The sequence below is a fragment of the Sorex fumeus genome, unplaced genomic scaffold, assembly GCF_029834395.1.
Source record: "Sorex fumeus unplaced genomic scaffold, SorFum_2.1 ptg000018l, whole genome shotgun sequence".
In the NCBI taxonomy this organism is placed as follows: domain Eukaryota; kingdom Metazoa; phylum Chordata; class Mammalia; order Eulipotyphla; family Soricidae; genus Sorex; species Sorex fumeus.
In genome coordinates, this window is record NW_026606075.1 from 18,409,130 (window position 1) to 18,429,319 (window position 20,190).

At 37.4% G+C, this 20,190-nt stretch overlaps 1 protein-coding gene across 1 annotated transcript in view; it reads right to left on the minus strand.

Annotated features, from left to right (window-relative positions):
• Positions 1-20,190, minus strand: part of VCAN (versican) — a 108,691-nt gene that overhangs the window by 26,051 nt on the left and 62,450 nt on the right. The window contains exons 8-11 of the mRNA XM_056112474.1: positions 13,090-18,255; positions 9,418-9,531; positions 6,669-6,782; positions 597-755 (exon numbers count right to left, since the gene is read on the minus strand). Coding sequence (XP_055968449.1) covers positions 597-755; positions 6,669-6,782; positions 9,418-9,531; positions 13,090-18,255 — 5,553 coding nt within the window. The remainder of the gene's footprint in view (positions 1-596; positions 756-6,668; positions 6,783-9,417; positions 9,532-13,089; positions 18,256-20,190) is intronic.

A 20,190-nucleotide genomic window follows, 5' to 3' on the forward strand; every position in this document is an offset into this window, starting at 1 on the left:
AGTATTGAGTGTGTCTTCTATATGTTCACGTAAAGAAAGAAGATTTTTCAGGAGGGCACTGCATGGTTTTCGGTTTTTCTTAAAAGGGGGCAGAAAACAAAAAAAAATGGAAACCTCTGGTCTAAGAATTATAAGAAACTTGGATAAGAACCAATTACATTCAGAGTAAAAGATGGAGGTGCTATTAATAACATGTTTCTAATTAGTGTCCTAAAAATTAAAAATAATTTCCCGAACTTTAAACAACTTATTCCCATACTCAAATCGAGACCACAAAGGTAACCAGGATAATTATATTGATCAATGATAAATAGCCATTGATCAGTTGAAAAAAAGATCAACTAGTAAGTTCATATCACAACCTATAACACACTGCTCATTGATTATAGCTGCACACCCAAGCAATGTTCCTAGGTCATAGCTGAATGTTTCCCTAGGCAGAGAGAGGACTCAGAAGATTCCAAGTCATTCAGAGAGAAGGGATGTAGTAAAATTAATGACAACTGGAAAAGCTAATTCTTTTCCTTAGATACAAGAGAGCTGAGCCTGTGGTAAGAAAGAAGGGAATTTCAGGAAACTGTAGACTTGGTACATACGATTCACAAACATTTGTTCCTCATGAGACAGAATACTGGTGAGATGGGCACCCTGCAGACGGCATTCTCTTTCAGCTGCATCCCACGTGCGTCGATGGGCAAAGTATTTGTAGCATTGCCCTTGAAATTTGTGCCAGCCGTAGTCACAAGTCTCAGTGTCTGCGAAGAAACAAGGGACTTATTAAATTCACCTTCCTCATTCAAGCTTAACCTGTACAGGCAGGTGTTAATAAAAGACCAAGCTAGTAACAATGCAGTGTCTTGAAGTAACAGATTCATGAAATATGGACCCAGTTGACAAGGAAAATTATTATAAAAAGAGCGCCACTGATTCCTGTGACATGAAGGGGGCAGTGGCTTTTTTGTAATTTCCTTGATTGAAGCCAATTTCAACAGAAGGAAAAACTTCTGTCTCCTTCTGGTAGCGGAGAGAGCCAAAATCTTGGTCTGCAGTGTCTGTCCAGCCATTCCGGCAAATTCCTGACCGACACAACTTTCCTAAAGAGAATCATTCAAATGATAAGATAAGAATCCTGGCTAACAGGAATATGAGTGCTTTGTTTGCACAGGGACTTCAAAGGCCAGTTGTTTCCTACTTCCCAGGGTGATAGCTGGGTGGCCACAGGTTCTTGTCAGAGGAGATTTACAGAAGGAAATGTAGGCAGCTTCTGGAAAGTAGCCAAGACTGGTGCCCTCTTCCCCAAAGGAGTGGGAATAAGGTAACTCCCAATGCAGATCTCCAGAATTTTAAGTTATTAAGAATGGAATACCTGAAGTTCTTTAACACTTCTTGCTCATCAATCTATATTCATATACAGCTATATACCCATATAGAAATATCTTTTTCTCCCTCTTTTGCAATACACACATTATAACTGTTCTGATGTGAGGAAAATTCTTTTCAAGAATATCTAAACTTCCACAATTCCTCTATTATTGTCACTTTTCTACACTTAACAAGAGAAAAGTTTGCTTCTAAGATCATATTCCCATTGGTAATCTTCCCTCAGACCACCGATTCAAACATGGGATTTAATTATATGTTTCAAATAATGGTTAATAGGAATAATTTTGATATTCACAAAATCTATCTCACAACATAACTTGACCAAATTACATGTAAAAGCTGAAAGTTTGCCAAGTTTACAAATTTTAAGTCCCCCCCAAACTTACTGATTACCTAACAATCATTCCTAATTTTACTGAGGGGTGGGTTGGTAGAGGAGGGAAATTGTCTCAAACAAATAAACACTTGTTTACCTGGTGGTCAAACTAAAAATCAAACTGTCCCTTTTTCTATAATTTTGAAGAAATATATAAGACGAGAAACAATTTTTCTCTGGCTTCAGTGACTTAGATCATAGTCCCACAGCAGATGTAGCTTATCTCTGGAAGCAGTTTTATTTCAGTTTAGTCTATCAGGCCTGTTGTTTAGTTACAGCCAGCTGACTAATTGGTTTAAATAATGCGCACTGGAAGTTTGGAGTTTCACTAAAGTGTTGTTTGGAGATCACCAAATCTCATAGGAAATGACCCAAGGCACAGCTAAATGATTTGGTATAAAAGGAGCTTTCTGTGGTCCAGGGAAAAACTTAAAGGGCTGGAGCACATGACTGGCAGGCAGGAGTTTGATGTCTAGCATCACGTGTGCCCCCAGCACCTTTGGGGTGTTCCCGGTGGCTGCCTGGAAGAATGGCATGGTGTCACTAGGCCAGAGTGTAGGGCCATGAGGCCTGTGCAGCCACGCTGTGATTGGGAGCAACGACAAGGCTCCCTGAGCATTGCTTGGGAAGCCAAGACAGAAAAGCGCTTTGTGTCCAAGAGTGAATCATATTTTAGCTACTTGGATGTAGCAATTTTCCTTTTGGGAGGTTCACAATGAAGGATTTAGAGTAACATGTGAGGAAGTGGAAAGGAACAGATCTTCATATATGAAGGTATTCTTCTATAGGGGAGGAAAATTAAGAACATTTTTATAACACCCACTGCCAAAATCAAATATTATACTGTGTCAGCAAATCTCTCCTTCACCTTGAATATAATCATTTACTTTGAAACACTCAGTTTAAGATTCCAGAGGAATCCTGAGTATTGAATAATATATTAGGGAAAAAAATTCCCCATACAATCTGCTTTATTTGATGTAAATCCAAATGCTTCTGGTCTCATTTGGTGTCTTATTTTTTATTAAAAGTGATTATTATTAGTTTTTTTTCCCTCTTAGGTATACAAAGACGTTGAATCTAAAAATATAATTTATGTGCCTGACTACACATCGACTTGCTACAGTGCCTTTCTCAGCTAGTAGGTGCTCATTCAAGTACCGATCTAAAATGCATGATCAGAGTTTCTGCTAAAGCTAAATAGGGACAATTTATCATCTGTACTATCTAAACCAGGTCTTCCAAACAATTATATGTGCAAATAATACAGAGTGACTTTTTAACTTTGAGAAAGCAAAACAGCCAACTAGCTCACTTTAATTTTTAGTATTCATAAATTTCATAAATATACAACGAAGGACTGGGTCAAGCCACATCTTTGAGGATGCTGTGCAGATAGGAGGTATCAGAATTCTGACTTTTCAATCTTACCTAAAAAGAATGTGCTACACATTTTTAAAAAGTGGCTTTCTGGATAACACTGTCTTAACAATCATCGGATCTATAGAAATAGACCTTGTACTTTAAGATTTTGAAGGCGTACAAGTTATACTACAAAACCCACAGAGCAAGCTTTGCCTATGTGCAAAACAAGGGATATGTGGGGAAATACATGTCCGATTTATGATCTCAGAAGCTGAAGCTCTGGCTGAAACAGTGCCACTCAAACATTCATTCCTTTGTGCTACATAGCTAATGTTTCTAACACCTCAGGCATGATTATCAAGCTTTAAGAAATTGTCAACGCTTATAAGTATTTCTCTCTGGAAAGCTTTGGTTGGGACCAATCTGTGTGTTCTAAACTGTCCGAAGATCCTCTTTTGGATTTTACAGATTATTGTTTCAGGGAAAATGTGTATCCTGCCCCAGAGTTACTGGGAATTGCGAAGTTACTAATGCAGACTAGAGAAAAGGTCAGCTGAAGAAACAGTGACAGTCATCAACAAAAATTGGATGGAAAAACTGTTTAGACAATAGTACGGCTGTTAATGAAGAAAACATTTGTTCTTAGGCAACCTGAAAAGAGGAAAAAAAATATTTCGCTGTCCTGGCAATAAATCACAGGCACACAGCTGCATCTGCTAATAAGACTGGAGGAATTGTTCTAGCCAAGTAACATGGGTAAATGTTAAAATTGCTTTACGATTTTTAATGGGGGGAAGGGAACGAGGTCATTAAATTACAGGGCACCAGAAATGAAAGAAAAACAAATTTTATTTAGTAATTTTTGGGGGTGGGGTAGAAAACTCGAATTTTATTTGCTAGGATTCCACTGATTTTGTAATGTTTTGTCGTTGCTGTTGTTTTTACTCTTATTCTTTTTCAAACTAGTTAGGGGAACCTCCAAAAAAATGCTCAGATAATCCATGGTCTACTTTCAATGGTACTTTGCCAGGAGTTCATTGCTGGAGCCGAAAGATGCGGTGCTATTAGGAGTCTGCAAGTTCTGAAGATCACCAAGTTTGCCCCTCCCTGCCCTAGACACTGCCCCCTATCCCCCTATCTCCCTCCCCACCCCCCATGGTGCTCTGGAGACTCCAGGGATATATCCAGTAAAGTTCAGGAACAATCTAGTATTAGGAATCCAACTGGGACTCTGTTTATGAAAAACATGTGGACCTAATCCTGGTCTTATGTCCCAACCCAGCTTTCTAGCTTTGTTTTCTAATTAATTTATTTTTTAATTGAATCATAGTGAGATACATAGTTATAATTTTTATTAATTTTTTAAGAGTGGAAAAAAGTAGCTGACCCTAAAGTCCCTTAGAAGGGCCTGTTAACACTGAATTCATCAGATGAACATATACATAATAAGCTTAATTTTGAGATTTTAACAATAAGTATGAAGATAGTAAGAAAAATCTGGATATTTAAAGATCACACAGGGACCATAGAGGTAGTACAGCAGGTAAGGAGCTTTCCTTGTACATGCCCAGTGGGGTTCGATCCCTGCCACCACATATGGTCCTTCTGAGCACAACCAGGAATGATCCCTAATGCAGAGCCAGGAGCAAACACTAACTGCCTGTGTGGCCCCAAACAAACAAAAACCAGAAAAGACTACGTAGGTTCACTTTGTGTACTCTTTCTTTTTTTCGACTGAGTGATGTGAATTACAAAATTATCCATGATTGAGTTTCAGGCATACAATGTTCCAGCATCACTGCCTTCACGAGGGTCTACTACATTCACCAATGTCCCCAGTTTCCGTCCCACCATGCTGCCTGCCTCTATAACAGTAATATCATTGTTTTAGGCACTGTGGTTTACTAAACGGTCACTGACAGGGTAAGAGGCATGTCAACTTACCTTCAACAACCCCATCCTCCTTAAGAGTGACCACTTCCCTCCATCATTATCTTAGAGTTTCCATCCTTGACCTCTCCATTCTCCCTCCTCCAGTCACAATATTCCTACTGAAGGCCAGTACTCATGTTTTTCATTTCAACTGTCTTTGACTTTGCCCATTCTTTAACTTACTAGCTGTGTGACCTTGAGAACCTCACTTTTCTTCACTGAGCCTCAATTTCTGACCCACTTAACACAGAAGTACTGTGTCAACCAATCAAAATGATCCACCTGCAAGCATTTGGTAAACTATAGAATATATTGAATAACTATCACTTTTTCTCTATTCCCTGCCAATTCATCATGCAGAATCAACTAAACTGGCGATTTTGCTTTGTTCAGAGCCCTTACCTCCAGTTTGCAAAGGAGAACCTGGAATATAGTAGGTGTTCAACTAATGCTTGATGATGAAACACTTTCTAAAAAAATATTCTTTGTTCATGGAAATAAGGAAATCTAGAATCAATTAAATGTAGTTGAAACCCTTGACATATTTTTTTCTTTAAACAAATAGCATCTGATTTCTTGTTTTCTTTTAAGAAGAGGGCCTTATATTAAACTTTCAAAAATTCTAAGACATACATCCCAAGCAATAAAGAGAAAAAAATGATCCTAAAAACTGAGCCATTCCCCAATTGCATCAGTTGACAATTCAATAGGCTCCTTTTAGTTTTTCCTTAACTGTGATGAAGTCTGGATTAACATTGCAAAACAGAATGTGGGGCCAGACTTATGTGTTTGAGTGTCTAATATATTTTCAATGTGTCTGGTGGAGTGGAAGCTTGGCACTAAGCACTTTTGTCAAAGCAAAACCACTGCAGGACTTTATGTAGAGGAAATTAATGTTCTAAGTTGAGTACGATGGGCATCCAATCTGTTTCTGTGTACCATTTACCACTCAGAATATACTCTTAGGTTGACCATAAAATACAAATTATAGGGACCATGAGATTCCAGCAAAGAGCAACATAAGCCTTTCTTGCAGTCAAAAAATGCAGATGCTTCCATAGGAGAAACATTACCCGATAAGTGGATTTTCAGTATTTTTTATCTAGTGTTTGCTAAGGTAAAACTAAATACAACTCATTTTTCAGCAATTGTTGCAAAAATATAAATCAGTTCTCAAATGTTTGGGAGGAAGAGGTTGATAAAGGCGATTAACAATGAAGTACACCTTTGTATAAGTCACATGCATAAAGGTCCGTGCCTAGTTTTTCCCCAGCGTGAATACCAACAATATATTTTTTATTGGCTAGAGGTCATTACGCTGAATTTAATGTGCCTGTCTGCAATTCCATTCTATGAGCAAAATAACAATAGCCCACCAACTCAAGGTACTCTTTGGATATTGTGAGTTAAATAATAAATAAATAAATAAATAAATAATAAAGGTAAATAAAGTTACCTAATGGAAAGCTAATTTGAATTTTCTTTGTAGTACAGAAGACACAGCCTAGTTAAAAATACTAAAACATCAAAATCATCATAACAAAAAGCATTCTGGAAGCAACACTTGAAGAATCAATATGAATTATTATAAATGTTACACATTAAGTCTGACCTTGTTCACAAAGTGCACCAACATAGCTTGGAAGGCAGAGACATCTGAATGTATTAAACCCATCGATGCATGTGGCTCCATTGCGACAGGGGTTAGAGTGACATTCATCAAAATCTAAAATAAAATTTAAAAAGTTATAGAAGAATTGTCAAATAAGGTCAAAAACTATTTAGGACATTATTACAGATAAAACACTAGGGTTTATTCATTTGGAATTTCAATTTTTGTTTTGATTTGTTTTGTTTTGTTTGGGGGCCACACCCAGCAGTGCTCAAGGCTTACTCATGACTCAGCACTCAAGGATCACTCTTGGTGCTGCTCAGGTGAACATATGGAGTGCCAGAGTCAAACCCGGGCCAGCTGTGTGCAAGCAAATGACCTATGTGCTAAAGGATCCTGAAATTTAATTTTTAAAAAAATATATTTTTAGTACAAGTCTTGTATTGAGGGAATAATTATGCTAAAGAAAATAATTCTTTTTTAATCTGAATTTCAGAAGTAAAATAGTGTTTCAAATGCTAAAGTTCACATTCCTAGGAACAGTTGCAATACTATTGAGGAGGGTCATTGTCTACAGTACTTTTGGAGGAACCGCATGCTTTTAGATGGACCTACAACTGATAGATTTTCCCTAGCTCTTTTCACTTGCTGGCTGGAGCAATAGCACAGTGGGTAGGGTATTTCCCTTGCATGCGGCCGACCTGGGTTCGATTCCTCCACCCCTCTCGGAGTGCCCAGCAAGCTACCCAGAGTATCTCGCCCACACGGCAAAGCCTGGCAAACTCCCCATGGCATATTCGATATGCCAAAAACAGTAACAACAAGTCTCACAATTTGTTGTGAGACGTAACTGGTGCCAGCTCGAGGAAATTGATGAAGAACGGAAGGACAGTGCTACAGTGCTTTCACTTGCAGGCCTAGCTCATGCTCTATGTACACCACATAGGGAATACTGAAACTGTGATACTGGCCTCAGTGCCACTGGGAGCTTCCTGAAATAACACATCTTTTTCCTCTGCTTCTTTAGACATCATTACAGGACTTTTAATTTTTGGCTTCAAAAACCTTCCAGTGAACCCAACTCTCTGGGGCAGAGATTCTCAAAGTGTAGTTCCTACAGGAGCAGCATCAGCACTGCTGAAGAACGTGAAAAATACATGTTCCCTGGCCTACCCAGGCCCAGGTATGCAGCAGATACTCAGAGTCTGGGAACAAAAACCTGTGCTTTACCCAACCCTCCAGTTGATTCTGCTGCATGCTCAAGTCCCAGAATCACCCAATATTAGTAAGAATTAAAACTATTCAGTGCAGTGGAATTAGGATCTTTGGGATCCAAACAAATTTCTAGTATTTTCTTTGCCAATATGCTTCTCTCCTAGAAGCACATAAGTAAGCAAACATAAAGGCAGAATGCAAGCGCATTCTGTAGTTTGTGGTCTCTGTGTATCAGTTAGCTTTGTTCAGTGTATAGTTTCATATACACTGATTCATTATGTTATTTTAATTGATTTAAATTAAAGCAGATTTGGGAACAGATAGATGCTGGTATGCTTATATATTGTATTTCATGCATCTCCATTTAAAATGTAATTTTTCCTTAAATATTACATAGTTTTTCCTCTATTCATGTTATAACATGAATTGAGCTTACAAGCTCCTTTACTTTTTTAAGGCAAATGATCTTTTAACATGAATATTGGAAACATTCCACCAAACATTTTTATTTAATATAAAGTGTTACCTGTGAACATTTTTAATAGTCATTATGAGGAAACCATCAAGCTACTTCCAGAAGGAACATCTTTCCAATATACTGCATCATTTCTTTTCTCAGAGATGAGTTTTACATTAAAGTATATAAAAACTAGAGTTTTTTTTTTAAATAATAAATAGAAAACTAAATAAGAATGGGAGTAAAAGTAACTGATTTAATAAAGAGTCAAATTTTATTGCTTGGAACCAAAAAGAGAAGAGTTCATGAATTCAAGCCATCTCTAAGGTAAAGGTCATTAGGCTGCTATCAAAAGAAAGTTATTTCTCACCCCACATCAGAAGAGCAAGCTGTCTCAGAACACTAAACTAAACTCACTGATTTTTAATTTAATGAATTTAACTATGAAATTTTGATATTTAAACTGCTTGCTTATTAATGTGTCTATTTGAGCAGCAAATTCCTTTTCTGCTTTTTGGTTAATATGTACGCACCTCGACATTTGGAATGCCTATCAGTCACACACACACACACACACACACACACACACACACACCGACATAGCTGATCTCTGTATGTCTTAGGTTTAACAAAATTCAATAAACACCTCTCACTTCTTCCCAGATATTACTTAAAATATTCTATGAAGATTTTGCAAGAGCACAGCGGTAGAGCAATTGCCTTGTGCGCAGCTGGCCCGTTCCTCCGCCAGTCTCAGACAGCCCGGCAAGCTACCTAGAGTATCTCGCCCACGCGGCAAAGCCTGGCAAGCTACCCTGATATATTCTATTTGCCAAACACAGTAACAACAAGTCTCAGGATGGAGATGTTACTGGGCCTGCTCAAGCAAATCGATAAACAACAGGAGGACAGTGACAGTGACAGTGACTCTATAAAGATATGATTTTAATCTTTTAATTAGATAAAAGTTTTTCTTTACATGCTGTTCTCTGACAGTCGCAGATTGATCCTGGTCATGCAAATTCTCTGTAATATAGCTTCCAGAAACATATACTCTTTCAGCCAAGAATATCTTACCTAGTTCACACTGGTCACCACTGTATCCCGGCACGCAGGTGCACACGTAGGAAGTTTCAGTAGGATAACAGGTGCCTCCATTAAGGCACGGATTTGTTTTACAACGATCAGTTCCTATCATGTACAGGAAAGCAGGAAAAAAAAATTAGGTTCATTGCTAAGTGTCAGTGTATTTTAGCATAAGTGCCACTTATTATTACATAATATAAGCTTCACTTAACCATAACAATTTAGAGAGTCTACACAGAAAAATTAGCATTAACTTAAATCTCTGGAGTGTTTCTTGGCATTATAACTGTTACAAATTGCATCTATTCATTTCTGGATTCAATCATAATTATCTTTAAAAGAATTTTTTGTACAATATCTGGCAACTACTATACACTACTGCAGATTTAGTTGGCATGATAATGGCAATTGATTTTAGTCAAAAATGATTACACATGTGCACAGTGAATGGAAATGTATTCTTTAAAACGAGGTTAGTTCATGTGAAATGGCTGGATACACAAAACATGCATTCTTTTTAGCAGACTGGCTTGTTACCATCATTTGAATTATTATTGCCTTTTACCACTTAATGCTCAGAAACTTTTTCTTCGAAAGTGTGCACTGAGATGTCTTCTGCTACATTAATATGATTTTTTTTCCAAAAACACGTTCCACATGTACTCCTTTAAACTATACTTAAAGAAAAGCAACACATGGATTAAACTCTACTGTATAAAAACAAACCCCAACACAAAAATTTCACCTAAAATAAGACCCAGATTTTTATTACAGTTTTCTCTTTAAGACATATATATAAAAAGGCCATTCCCAGCAGAAAAATATAAATGCCAGAAACACAAAATTATAAGAAAAAATTATCTAAAATACATTTTTTTCCTGAATACAGTGATCTAAACTACTTGCTGCACATTTATATTCTGTAAAATCGCTTGGATAATTTTCTTCATTGCATGAGCTTATTAGAATATATTTTCAAAATAGCTTAAATTTTAACGAATTCAAGAACTCAAATGAGAGTTGTCTTAAAAAACAATTGAAAAACATAGGTTATATATTAAATAAACTCATATCTCAGGAATATTATCTCAAGATCCCAAAAGATCTACATAGGAAAATTAATTTGTCTAATCATGAAATGTATACTCAAAAGACATTAGGATAAATGACCTATTGCTGTAAAAGATAACTGAACCTTTTCTAGGAAAAGGTCAAACTTTCTGAGTGTTAAGTAAATTCTGGTGTACTAAAAGGACTTGATACATACACTCTGATGTATAAGGGGTTCAACTTTACAATGTCGGTTCAGATGCTTACACCTGCTTCTTCGACATCTAGTTTAATTTTTTAAAAAATCTTCTTTTATAGTTCTAAATTCCTGCTTGTGAAAATACATTGCCCATAAGACAGACTATAGTCAATAAGAAATCCACATGCTGCTCTCAGTGTTCAACCAAGATAAGAATTATTTGAAGGTACTAGATAAAACTATTTGCCACAGAAATGTGAAGTTTTAATGTTATTCCCATCACAGACGCTGGACACCATACTTAGAGTACAAGACAGGACTTGGTAAGAATGTGGGTTTTCTATAAACTTTAAGAGATTTCGATTAGGAGAAAAGTATTTTTCTTTTTTAAAAAATTTTAATTTTATTCTTCCTGGCTGTAGGGAACTGAATCCAGAACAGATAGACCAGGCAACACAAATGAACTGTTGTTTGCAGTATTAGTTAAAAGGGAACATTTATTTTGCAGTGAAGACGCAAGTTCTAATCTTGGTAAACATGGATTGGAAAATAAGTATGTATTTCATTTGTCAAACCCATCTTTCCTGAACGAACATAATTATTATCAATAGTATTTTCTCTAGATTGTATTTTTCACCAACCTAAAACATATCTCAATTAAATTACAAATGAATAAATGTTGGGAATGGAAAGATAATACAGTGGTGAAGGTGTTTGCCTAACACACAGTCGACCGATGATCTCCAGCACCCCATTTGGTCCCCTGAATCCTCTAGTAGTGATCACTGAGCACAGAGCCAGGAGTAAGACCTTAGTCAGGTCTGTACCAAAAAAAATAAATAAATAAAAACAAATAAATGTTACCTCAGTTACTAGAGTATCATTTAGAGATAAAATAGTGAAAACAGAAAATCCTTCAACAACATTTGATCAATTTTATTCATAAAACATTTCAAGCTATATAAAAACTAACAGTATTGCCATTTTATTCTATCTGAAAGTACATCAAACTGAAGAACTAGTGACTCGAAAGATAATGTTGATATGATCAAATAATTTAAAGTATAGCCAAGTCATACAACATTTTCACTAAAATAAAATGTCTTCAGCTAACACAGTCTTTGATGTACTGCTTTGTTTTTTTTTCTTAGGAAGCAGGAAAGTGGTTATGGTTACTCCACAGTACCTTCTTCTACTAATACTTTAATGAAGCTCCTAGAAGATATTGATTTCTCAACATTATTGTGCAAGATTAAAAGGGAAAAAATTTCTACAAAATAAACTTCCACTCTTTCCAGTTTACATATCAATAAATAGAAATGGTTCATTTTTATGCTGTACTAACAGGAAACCAACAAAGAGCAGCGAAATTATATGGGTTTTGGGGCCTGAGCAATATATTGTACGACAGACAGGGCATTTGCCTTGTACACTGCAAACCCAGGTTCAGTCCCCAGCATCCCATATGGTCCCCTGAGCACCACCAGGAGTGATTCCTGACTGCAGAGCCAGGACTAACCCCTGAACATCACTGGTGTGACCAAAAGAGCCAGAACAAAGAAAAGGAAAGAACTTATCATGGGCTTTGGAGTCAGGTTGAGGAAGGTTCAAATCCTACCACTTTTGCCACATTTTTGTATGCATAGCTGTGCAACATTTAGCAAGCTACAGAACCTCTCTGAAAACTCCCATCCTGCCTCTTTAGATGAAATTCAAATTATAGTTTATACTGAAACATTATCATTTCAGCGTTCTGATTACTCAGTAAAAAAAACAAAAAAAAAACAGAGAAATGCTTCAGGCTTTCTGATTACTCAGTTTAAAAAAAACCCACAAGATCATTATTATACATCGAATGAATATCAACTATGGCTAGACATTGTGTTAAAACTATCTCAAGAAATGAAACTACATAAAGGTGTGCACTGATACTGGGTATGTAAAAACTGTGAAATATTTATTATTAGAGCTCTTTTCTACTCACAGAATCACAAGGCCTAACATACTCTGCTACTGCCTGTTAATGAGAGTTTTTAAAAATATATTTGTGTTTTTAAGTGTGAGATTTAAAATTACGGATGTCAAATCAACACTTTAGTTGTGAGTAAAACAAAGTCTTACACCATTAAAAATTTTCAATTTTTTCTATTGCAATTATATGTTGTTTTTAAAGTCCAGAAAAACACAAATACTTATAAACCCCAGAAATAAAACTATACTTACTTTTTCTATATATCAAAAACAGTACTACAGCCTATATGTTGTCATGTGAACAGCACAAAAATATTCACCAAATTAACACCACAATAAAAAAATTATATATATATGTATATATATACATATAAAAAGAGAGATGTTAGAAGCAAGGACTGTTTCCAAATTTGGAAACAGATTTATCAATGCTGTGACCTTACCTGGTAAATAAACTGCTGTGCCTTCCACTGACTCTTCATTAATGCCAAGCAGGAAACCAGTTTCATTAGAATTTTCCAGAAGGGGAAATGATGGTGTCACAAGCTCAGTATTTAACTCTGCAGGGCTTACTGTTGCCTGTCTATTGGAATCAAGAATTCTCACTGATACTTGTTGTTCTGTTGCTGCTACTGTGGAATCCACCCCTTTGACCAAAATTGCTTGTGTTTCAAGGTTTATTTCCTGAGAAGGAACTGTGGGCCTCTCAGAGGTCCCAGGCACATCAGTCTCTACCTTGTAAGTCACAGAAGCAGCAGTAGAATATGGCCGCAGCACAGCACCTTGTAACTTAATTTCACCATCAGTTGTGACAACAGTTCCAGACTCAGGTGTTGTAACGCTAGGAAGTACCTTGACTGTTTCTCTAGAAAGTTGAACATTGTCTTTGTAGGGGGAATCTGGGACAATCTCAATTCCTTCTTCAGTGACTAGTTCTATGGGCAAAGCTTCTGTTTGTTCTAATAACTTAGGTTGATTGTAGTCTTCCAAGAGTCCTAATACTGTGTTTGGAGAATCAGAGGGAAGTTCAGTTATCTCTTCACTAGGTGGTTTGGAAGGTACTTCAAGATTTGAATGTTTTCCTGGAGGTATTTGTGCAGTGTTGGCCTCTGTACTTGGCAGAACACTTGGCTGGGCATCCCCTGTGTGTTCAGAGGTTTCCCGGTCTAAAAGGGCAGTGAAAGGAGAGGCTGGTATATTCGAAGTCATCTTTGCAAAAGCATAAACCTCTGACGTTCTATCTGTGTTATCTGGGGGACTGGATCCTTTCATCACATTGGGTGCTTCTGTTAAACTCTGAGTCATAAGGTGGGTAGTACTAATACTTACATAGGATGAAGGATCTATCAGTGCCTCCTCAGCTCCTGAAGAGAATTCTGGCTGAAAAGAAGGACTTGCATGTTTTTTTTCTTCATACTCATCCTGTGTTCTTTCCAAATGGCCCAATGTTGATATTATTTCACTTTGGTCAGCAATAGCTTGACCATCAGATAGTGTGCTAGATTCAAAGATGTCGTCTACAGCTTTTGCTTCAATTTTGGATTCTTCAATCTCTGCATTAACTGTGGTAGACTTACTAGAAACAGGTAGGGATGATGCTGTGGGAAATAAAATATCTAATTCTGTTTCTGTCCTGGGGACAGGGATCCTGGTGGAGAAGACAAAGCCCATGGGATCGAATTGGGTTCTGTCTTCAGAAGTCATCAATTCAGTATGCATGGCCTGACTGTAACTAGTCGGAATTTCACCAGAGTTCTCAAAGTTTTCCTCAGTTGAAGAAAGATTAACAGATGTCTCAAAAATCTCTTGAACTTGAGGGCCTTCTTCATTAGTGCCATGTGATGCCTCTGAATCTATGTCTGTTTGCATTCCAAGGATGTCTGAATACACAGGTTTAGTGTGATCAATATCTATGATAGTATTTTTATCTGATGTCAGTTCAGGTAGAATTTCAAGGATGGGATTCTCTGTAATTGTTAACATTAAATCTTTGTCCTCTTTGTCCAGATCTATAATAATATTTTCAGTGGCTTTTCTTCGGTTAGGTTTTAAGGTGGACTCCTTGAAATGGTCTTGAAAACTACCAGAAATTCCTTCTGGGGACCTCTCATATGACACTGTAGTTGAGGGTGTGTTAGTTGAATCAGAGAAGCTTTCATTCTGTTCTGAGTGAAGAGGTAGCACCACTGAAACTGTTGGGAATCCATCAACAGTAGCACCATCAATACTTGGCACTTCAGAATGTTTTCCCAAGAATCTATCAGAAACAAATGTAGGATTTCCTTGACTGGTTGCCTGAGTAGTTCCAAAAGTGTGAACTAAATCAACCATATCAAATTCCCCAGATCCTTCCCCAGAATGTTCATAAAACAAATTAGCAGGTTTAGGGGATGATGTTTCAACTCCCTTGGCCATTTCAAGATCATAAGTTCTAGTCAGATACTCAGTGGGGGAGGTTACTGTTTCTTTTGTTTCTGCTGCTGACAAATTCTCCTCAGAAGCTTGTTCAGTCATAGGTTGTGGTCTACTAGTCTGTATTTCTTCTGCCCAGCTGAAAGTATGCCTTTGATCCTGTTTGGTGCCTGTGGAGAAAATGAAAGGTGCCTTGGTGGGTTCTTTCTTGTTGGTGTCACCTAAATTTTTCAGTAAAGTTATGCTAGATGCAGTTTCAATGTTTTCAGAGATGTTGTCTGTTTGGGTAATGGATGATCTAGTGGATGATCTAATACCATTTGGCACATTTTCTGTTCCTACATTGTCTTCAACTGTATCACTTAAAACGCTTGTTTCTAAAATCTCCACTTGAGAAGTTAGAGGATATAGTGTGTGAATGGTATGTTCTGTTTCAGGAAAACTCACAGATGCTATAGTAGACATGACTTCTCCTGATCCTAGTCCAGAAAATAAAACATCGCCGTCTGACTCTGTAATTGTTGGTCTTGTAACTTTGGGAAAGGGTTTAATACCTTCTTCCTCTTTGATTAATGAATCTGTAATTACACTTTCAGCTGCTGTAGACTGAGTCACTGAGGTAGTAGGTAAGAAAAAATGAGTTATTTCCTCAACTCCTGGGTGAGTAGTATAGAGTTCCAAGGTCTTTACATCTGGATCTGAAGAGACATCAATTGAGGAAATCCCTTCCTCTTCAATTTCCTTAACAGCATCATAAGTTTTCTTTGTTGATGGCATAGAATAATCTGTCGTACTGAGTCCTGTTTCAGAAAATATTTGTGAATCAAAACTTGTTTGTTCTGGAGCCACAGAGCCTTGGAGTGATTCAAATTGTTTCTGTTCTTTAATCATTTCCTCTGAAGCTGTTTCACTTTTCATTCCTTGTCTAACAGGATTAGTTTCTTGCCTAGACCATAATTTGGCTGGCCCCATAGTTTGAGGAAAGTCCGTAACAACTGTGCCAGAGAACTTCACTTCAGTATCTTCAGTTTCTATTGTTGGTAAAATTGTGGATCTTTTATCAGAGCTGTTAATAGAACCTGCTTCTCCCAAACCTTGGTCAATAGATGGTGAATCTTTACCTAAAACATATCCCGGCGCACTGGGAAACACTTGTTCAACAGAGCTGCTAATTGAGACCAAGTGTTCACCTGAACCCTCAGCAGATGCTGTGAACTCTTCCCAAGGGAAGGCTGATGTGCTGATTAAGGTACTGTCAGTTCTTTCCAAGTCAGCCATGTGATCAATGTGATCTGAACTAGGTATTACAGACGGCTCAATCTGGAAATCTTTAAGTGTTGCATGCCCAGAGCCTTCTGGCACTACCATTTCTTCTTTTGAAACGGGGTAAGATACTGTTGAATATTCTCTAAAGTCACCACTAAAATCTTCCTCCAGAGGAAAATCTGTAGGAAAGAACTTAATTTCTGCCTCGTAATCAGGTGCACCTGAGCCCTCTGAAAATGGATTTTCTTTAGATGTTCGACTTAGAATTTTAGTAGCCTCTCTGTCCACTTCTGTACTTGAAACTAGTCCTTTTGGCTCAACAGAGAATTCACTTTCCACCTGGGGTGACAGTGTGCCAGCTGCTTCCTTTTTGGTCTGAATTTCAGGCTCAAAATGTAATGAAAACGAAGAAACAGTTGTCACTTCTAGGTCAGTGGCTGCTTCTCCAGATCCGTGCTCCATAAAGGGACTCCCTGATGCAGTGGACAACCCTTTCAGTATACCAGATTGATTGCTAATCCTGGATTCAGAGCTCTCAGTCCCCATATTGTCTAAAACATTTGTTTCTGTGAAGACAAGAAGAGAACTTGACATTTCCTGTTCAGACTGTGTGGGTGTTGTCAAGGACACAAAACTTTTCCTGGTAACAAATGGTGAATCACCAGATGTAGCTTCATTTTTGTTTTCAAGTTCAGAGGGTAAAAATAATTGGTCTGATCTTTGGGTAGGTGAAAACACCTCAACTGTTGAGGATGTACCTGTAAATCCTTCTTCCTCATCTTTCCTTGTCTTTCCCTCAAGAAATGTGCTTAACACCCAGGTGGAAGTGTCTGTTTCCCTTACGGATTTGGTAGGTTCTACTTCTGCAGAATTTTGTTCAGAAACAGAATAAATAGAGGTCACAGGAACATTAAAAAGGTTTTCTGTAATCATGCCATTGCTGGTATCTAAGATTTTGAGTGTGTCTGTGGTACTTTTTGGTGATAAATCAGTTTCTATGGTGAAGATTTTATCTTTATTATCTTCTTCTGCTTCTCCAGAGCCATCTGGAACAGGAACTGAAGGATTCCCTGAGAATTCAACAATCTGTTGAGGGGTTGCTTCCATCCAGCTCTCTATGGTGGATACTGGATCATCAGACCATGAATTTCCTGCTAAGGTGACTGATACTTCCTCTGAAATATTTGCTGATGGAGAACTTGAAGTTACACTTAGAGGATATATGATAGAATCACTTTTTCCTGCCTCTTCACCAAATGTTACTTCTGTGGCCCTTGAAATGACAGTTTTCAGAGATTCTTGGTCAATGGTGGCATCTCCTGAATACTCTTCAGGAAACAGAGCTGGAGGATTGGTGTGTTCAGGTACCAGACGATCCAGCTCAGGTGTTCCCTTTGTAATGGATTCTGGCTCCTCTGTGGTTTCTTGCTCCTGAAATGGAGCTGTGGGGAAAGCATCAGTCTCACCACTGGAAAAATGTTCTGGTATTTCAGACTGAATTTCAGGTATCCATGGGATTTCAAATGATTCTGTTGTTTCTATAGATTCATTAGGCTGTAGACCAGTAGACAATCCATTTTCATCTATTATAAATGAATGAGTATCACTTTCACTGCTTTCTGAAAAATTTTGAGAAGGCGCAACACTTTCAAACTGGCCGCGCCTGGCTTCTGCCACTTCTGGGTCCTTGGGCAGGGTAGTGACAAGATGCTTCCCATTTATGTACTGCACTGATGGAGTAGTGGTTACATCAGTAGCATTTTCACAGTCTTCCTCTTCCTCTTCATCCTCTTCACTGTGGTATAAATCTATTTCAATGTACTGAGGTAAAATTAGTTCATGCTCTGGATCAGTCTCTTCACTACAAGGTTCATCTTCTTTAGATTCTGAATCTATTGGATGACCAATTACACTCAAATCATTCATTCGACCTGAAAAAAACAAAGAGTTTTCACAATACTTAAATAGAAGATTTGACAGTGTATGACAGAAATCGATATAAGGCTGGTTGGTCAGACTCACACACAAAGAAGAATTCAAATCTTGGCACATTTAAGCATCACCACCCTGTGAGAACCATAAGCATCATGGTTGCCAGTCTTCAAATTTGCTGTTTTGTATTAACAATAGGAAAAATAGATCCAATATAATATTACTAAAATAGATTATATATTACAACAGGTTTAACAAAATAACAATCTCTGAAGGAAACAAGGCATCAGATATACACACTGAAATGATAAAACACGGGAATGATAAAAAAAGGCATATTTCTGTTACTGAAAAACAGTTAAGATGATCTACCAAATCATACCAAGAAATTAAATGATTATTTTTCATCATGCATAGGAGCATCATGTATTCAATAAAGAAATAAGAAGAGATTCTTCTTGTCCTTCTTGGTTTTGTGTTAATTTGTTTGATTGAAGTCTTTCTCTTTTTCAAAAATGTTAAGAGATTTCTTTACAGCCTCTATAAAATTCAGGACAGTTCCTTCTCGGGGGCAACAGTGGGACAAGACTTAACAGCGAAGCCACATCCTGAAACAGGACCAGGAAGCCCCTGGAACACGAGTGCTCTTTGCTGGGATAGTTCAGGGGGATGAGTGATCTGTCTGGGATAGCTCACTGAAAGTACCAGAACAAAAGTTCCTTCTGCTCCTTTACACATTTATTCTTCATGAGAGGTGATCTGGATTGAATCAAGAATAGTTTTCTTTAATAATATTTTCTCTAGAGAAAGTTCAGGGGCTGCATCTAAATATACGAACTAGCATGCTTTAAACACAACATTCTCTACATTCTAAATTGCCATAGTTACCAACCAATTGACTTGGGGAGGAGGAAACTCTGGACCCTCACTCCCACCACCATGAAATTCAGTTGCTCTACAGGAAGATTCTGGTAATTAAAACAGTTGCTGTACTCCCAATGCTACCTGCCACCTCAGCGCCTGAAAATGTGTCCGTGGGTGCATGGACCCAAGGAAAACAAAACGGAGCACAAAGATTGCATCATTTCCCTCAAGATTCTGGCTGTGGAATTCATTTACAACCTTCCTCTTTTCATGCCAAGTATGCTTAACTGATACCAGAGAACTTGGAATAGAAATAATTATGACGGAGCCATCCCTGTAGCCACCCCAAGAAGACACACTGTTCCCACTGTATAAAGTCTCTCCCCGCCTCCCCTCAGTGTATGAGGAATTGCAGATCACATTTGCTGATACATCTAAAAATAAAAATAAAAACCTTTAAGGAACCAATATTGCTTACAGTCTTTCTGTTAACAAGAACAGAGTTTGTGTTAGTGTTAACTATAAATTATGTATGAACTATCAATAAAATCTTTACAGTTCTTTATATTTTAACTATAGATTATGTTAAGGAAAAAACCCACAAATACAAGTAACAAGATTCCTGGAGCTAGAAGAATTATTCTATGTTTGCATGCATCCATTTCACTCACGAGACAAAAAAGAAAATTATTTATTTGGTCCCATCTTCTTTGGGTTGTCTCTATAAAATACTATTTCTGTAGGGTTGGATTGCTTTTACCCTAACCACTGCCCCCCACTCACACACACAGTCAACTAGGAAAAGTGTGCTTTTATTTTTCCCATTTGACTTTCGTATCTCACTTTCATTTAAACTATCTCCATCCCATGGTCAACTATTTTAATACAGGCTTATGAGTTTTCAAATGAATGAAAAATGTTGCAATCTTTAAGAAAAAGAAAATTAATGTACAGCTCTATCTTAAAATATAGGGTACAGATAAATTCTGAGACATGTTAAAATTGTTCCTAATTGCAAAACTTAAGAAAATAATGAAAGGCCTTACAAAAGGTAAGAGAACATAATCAAT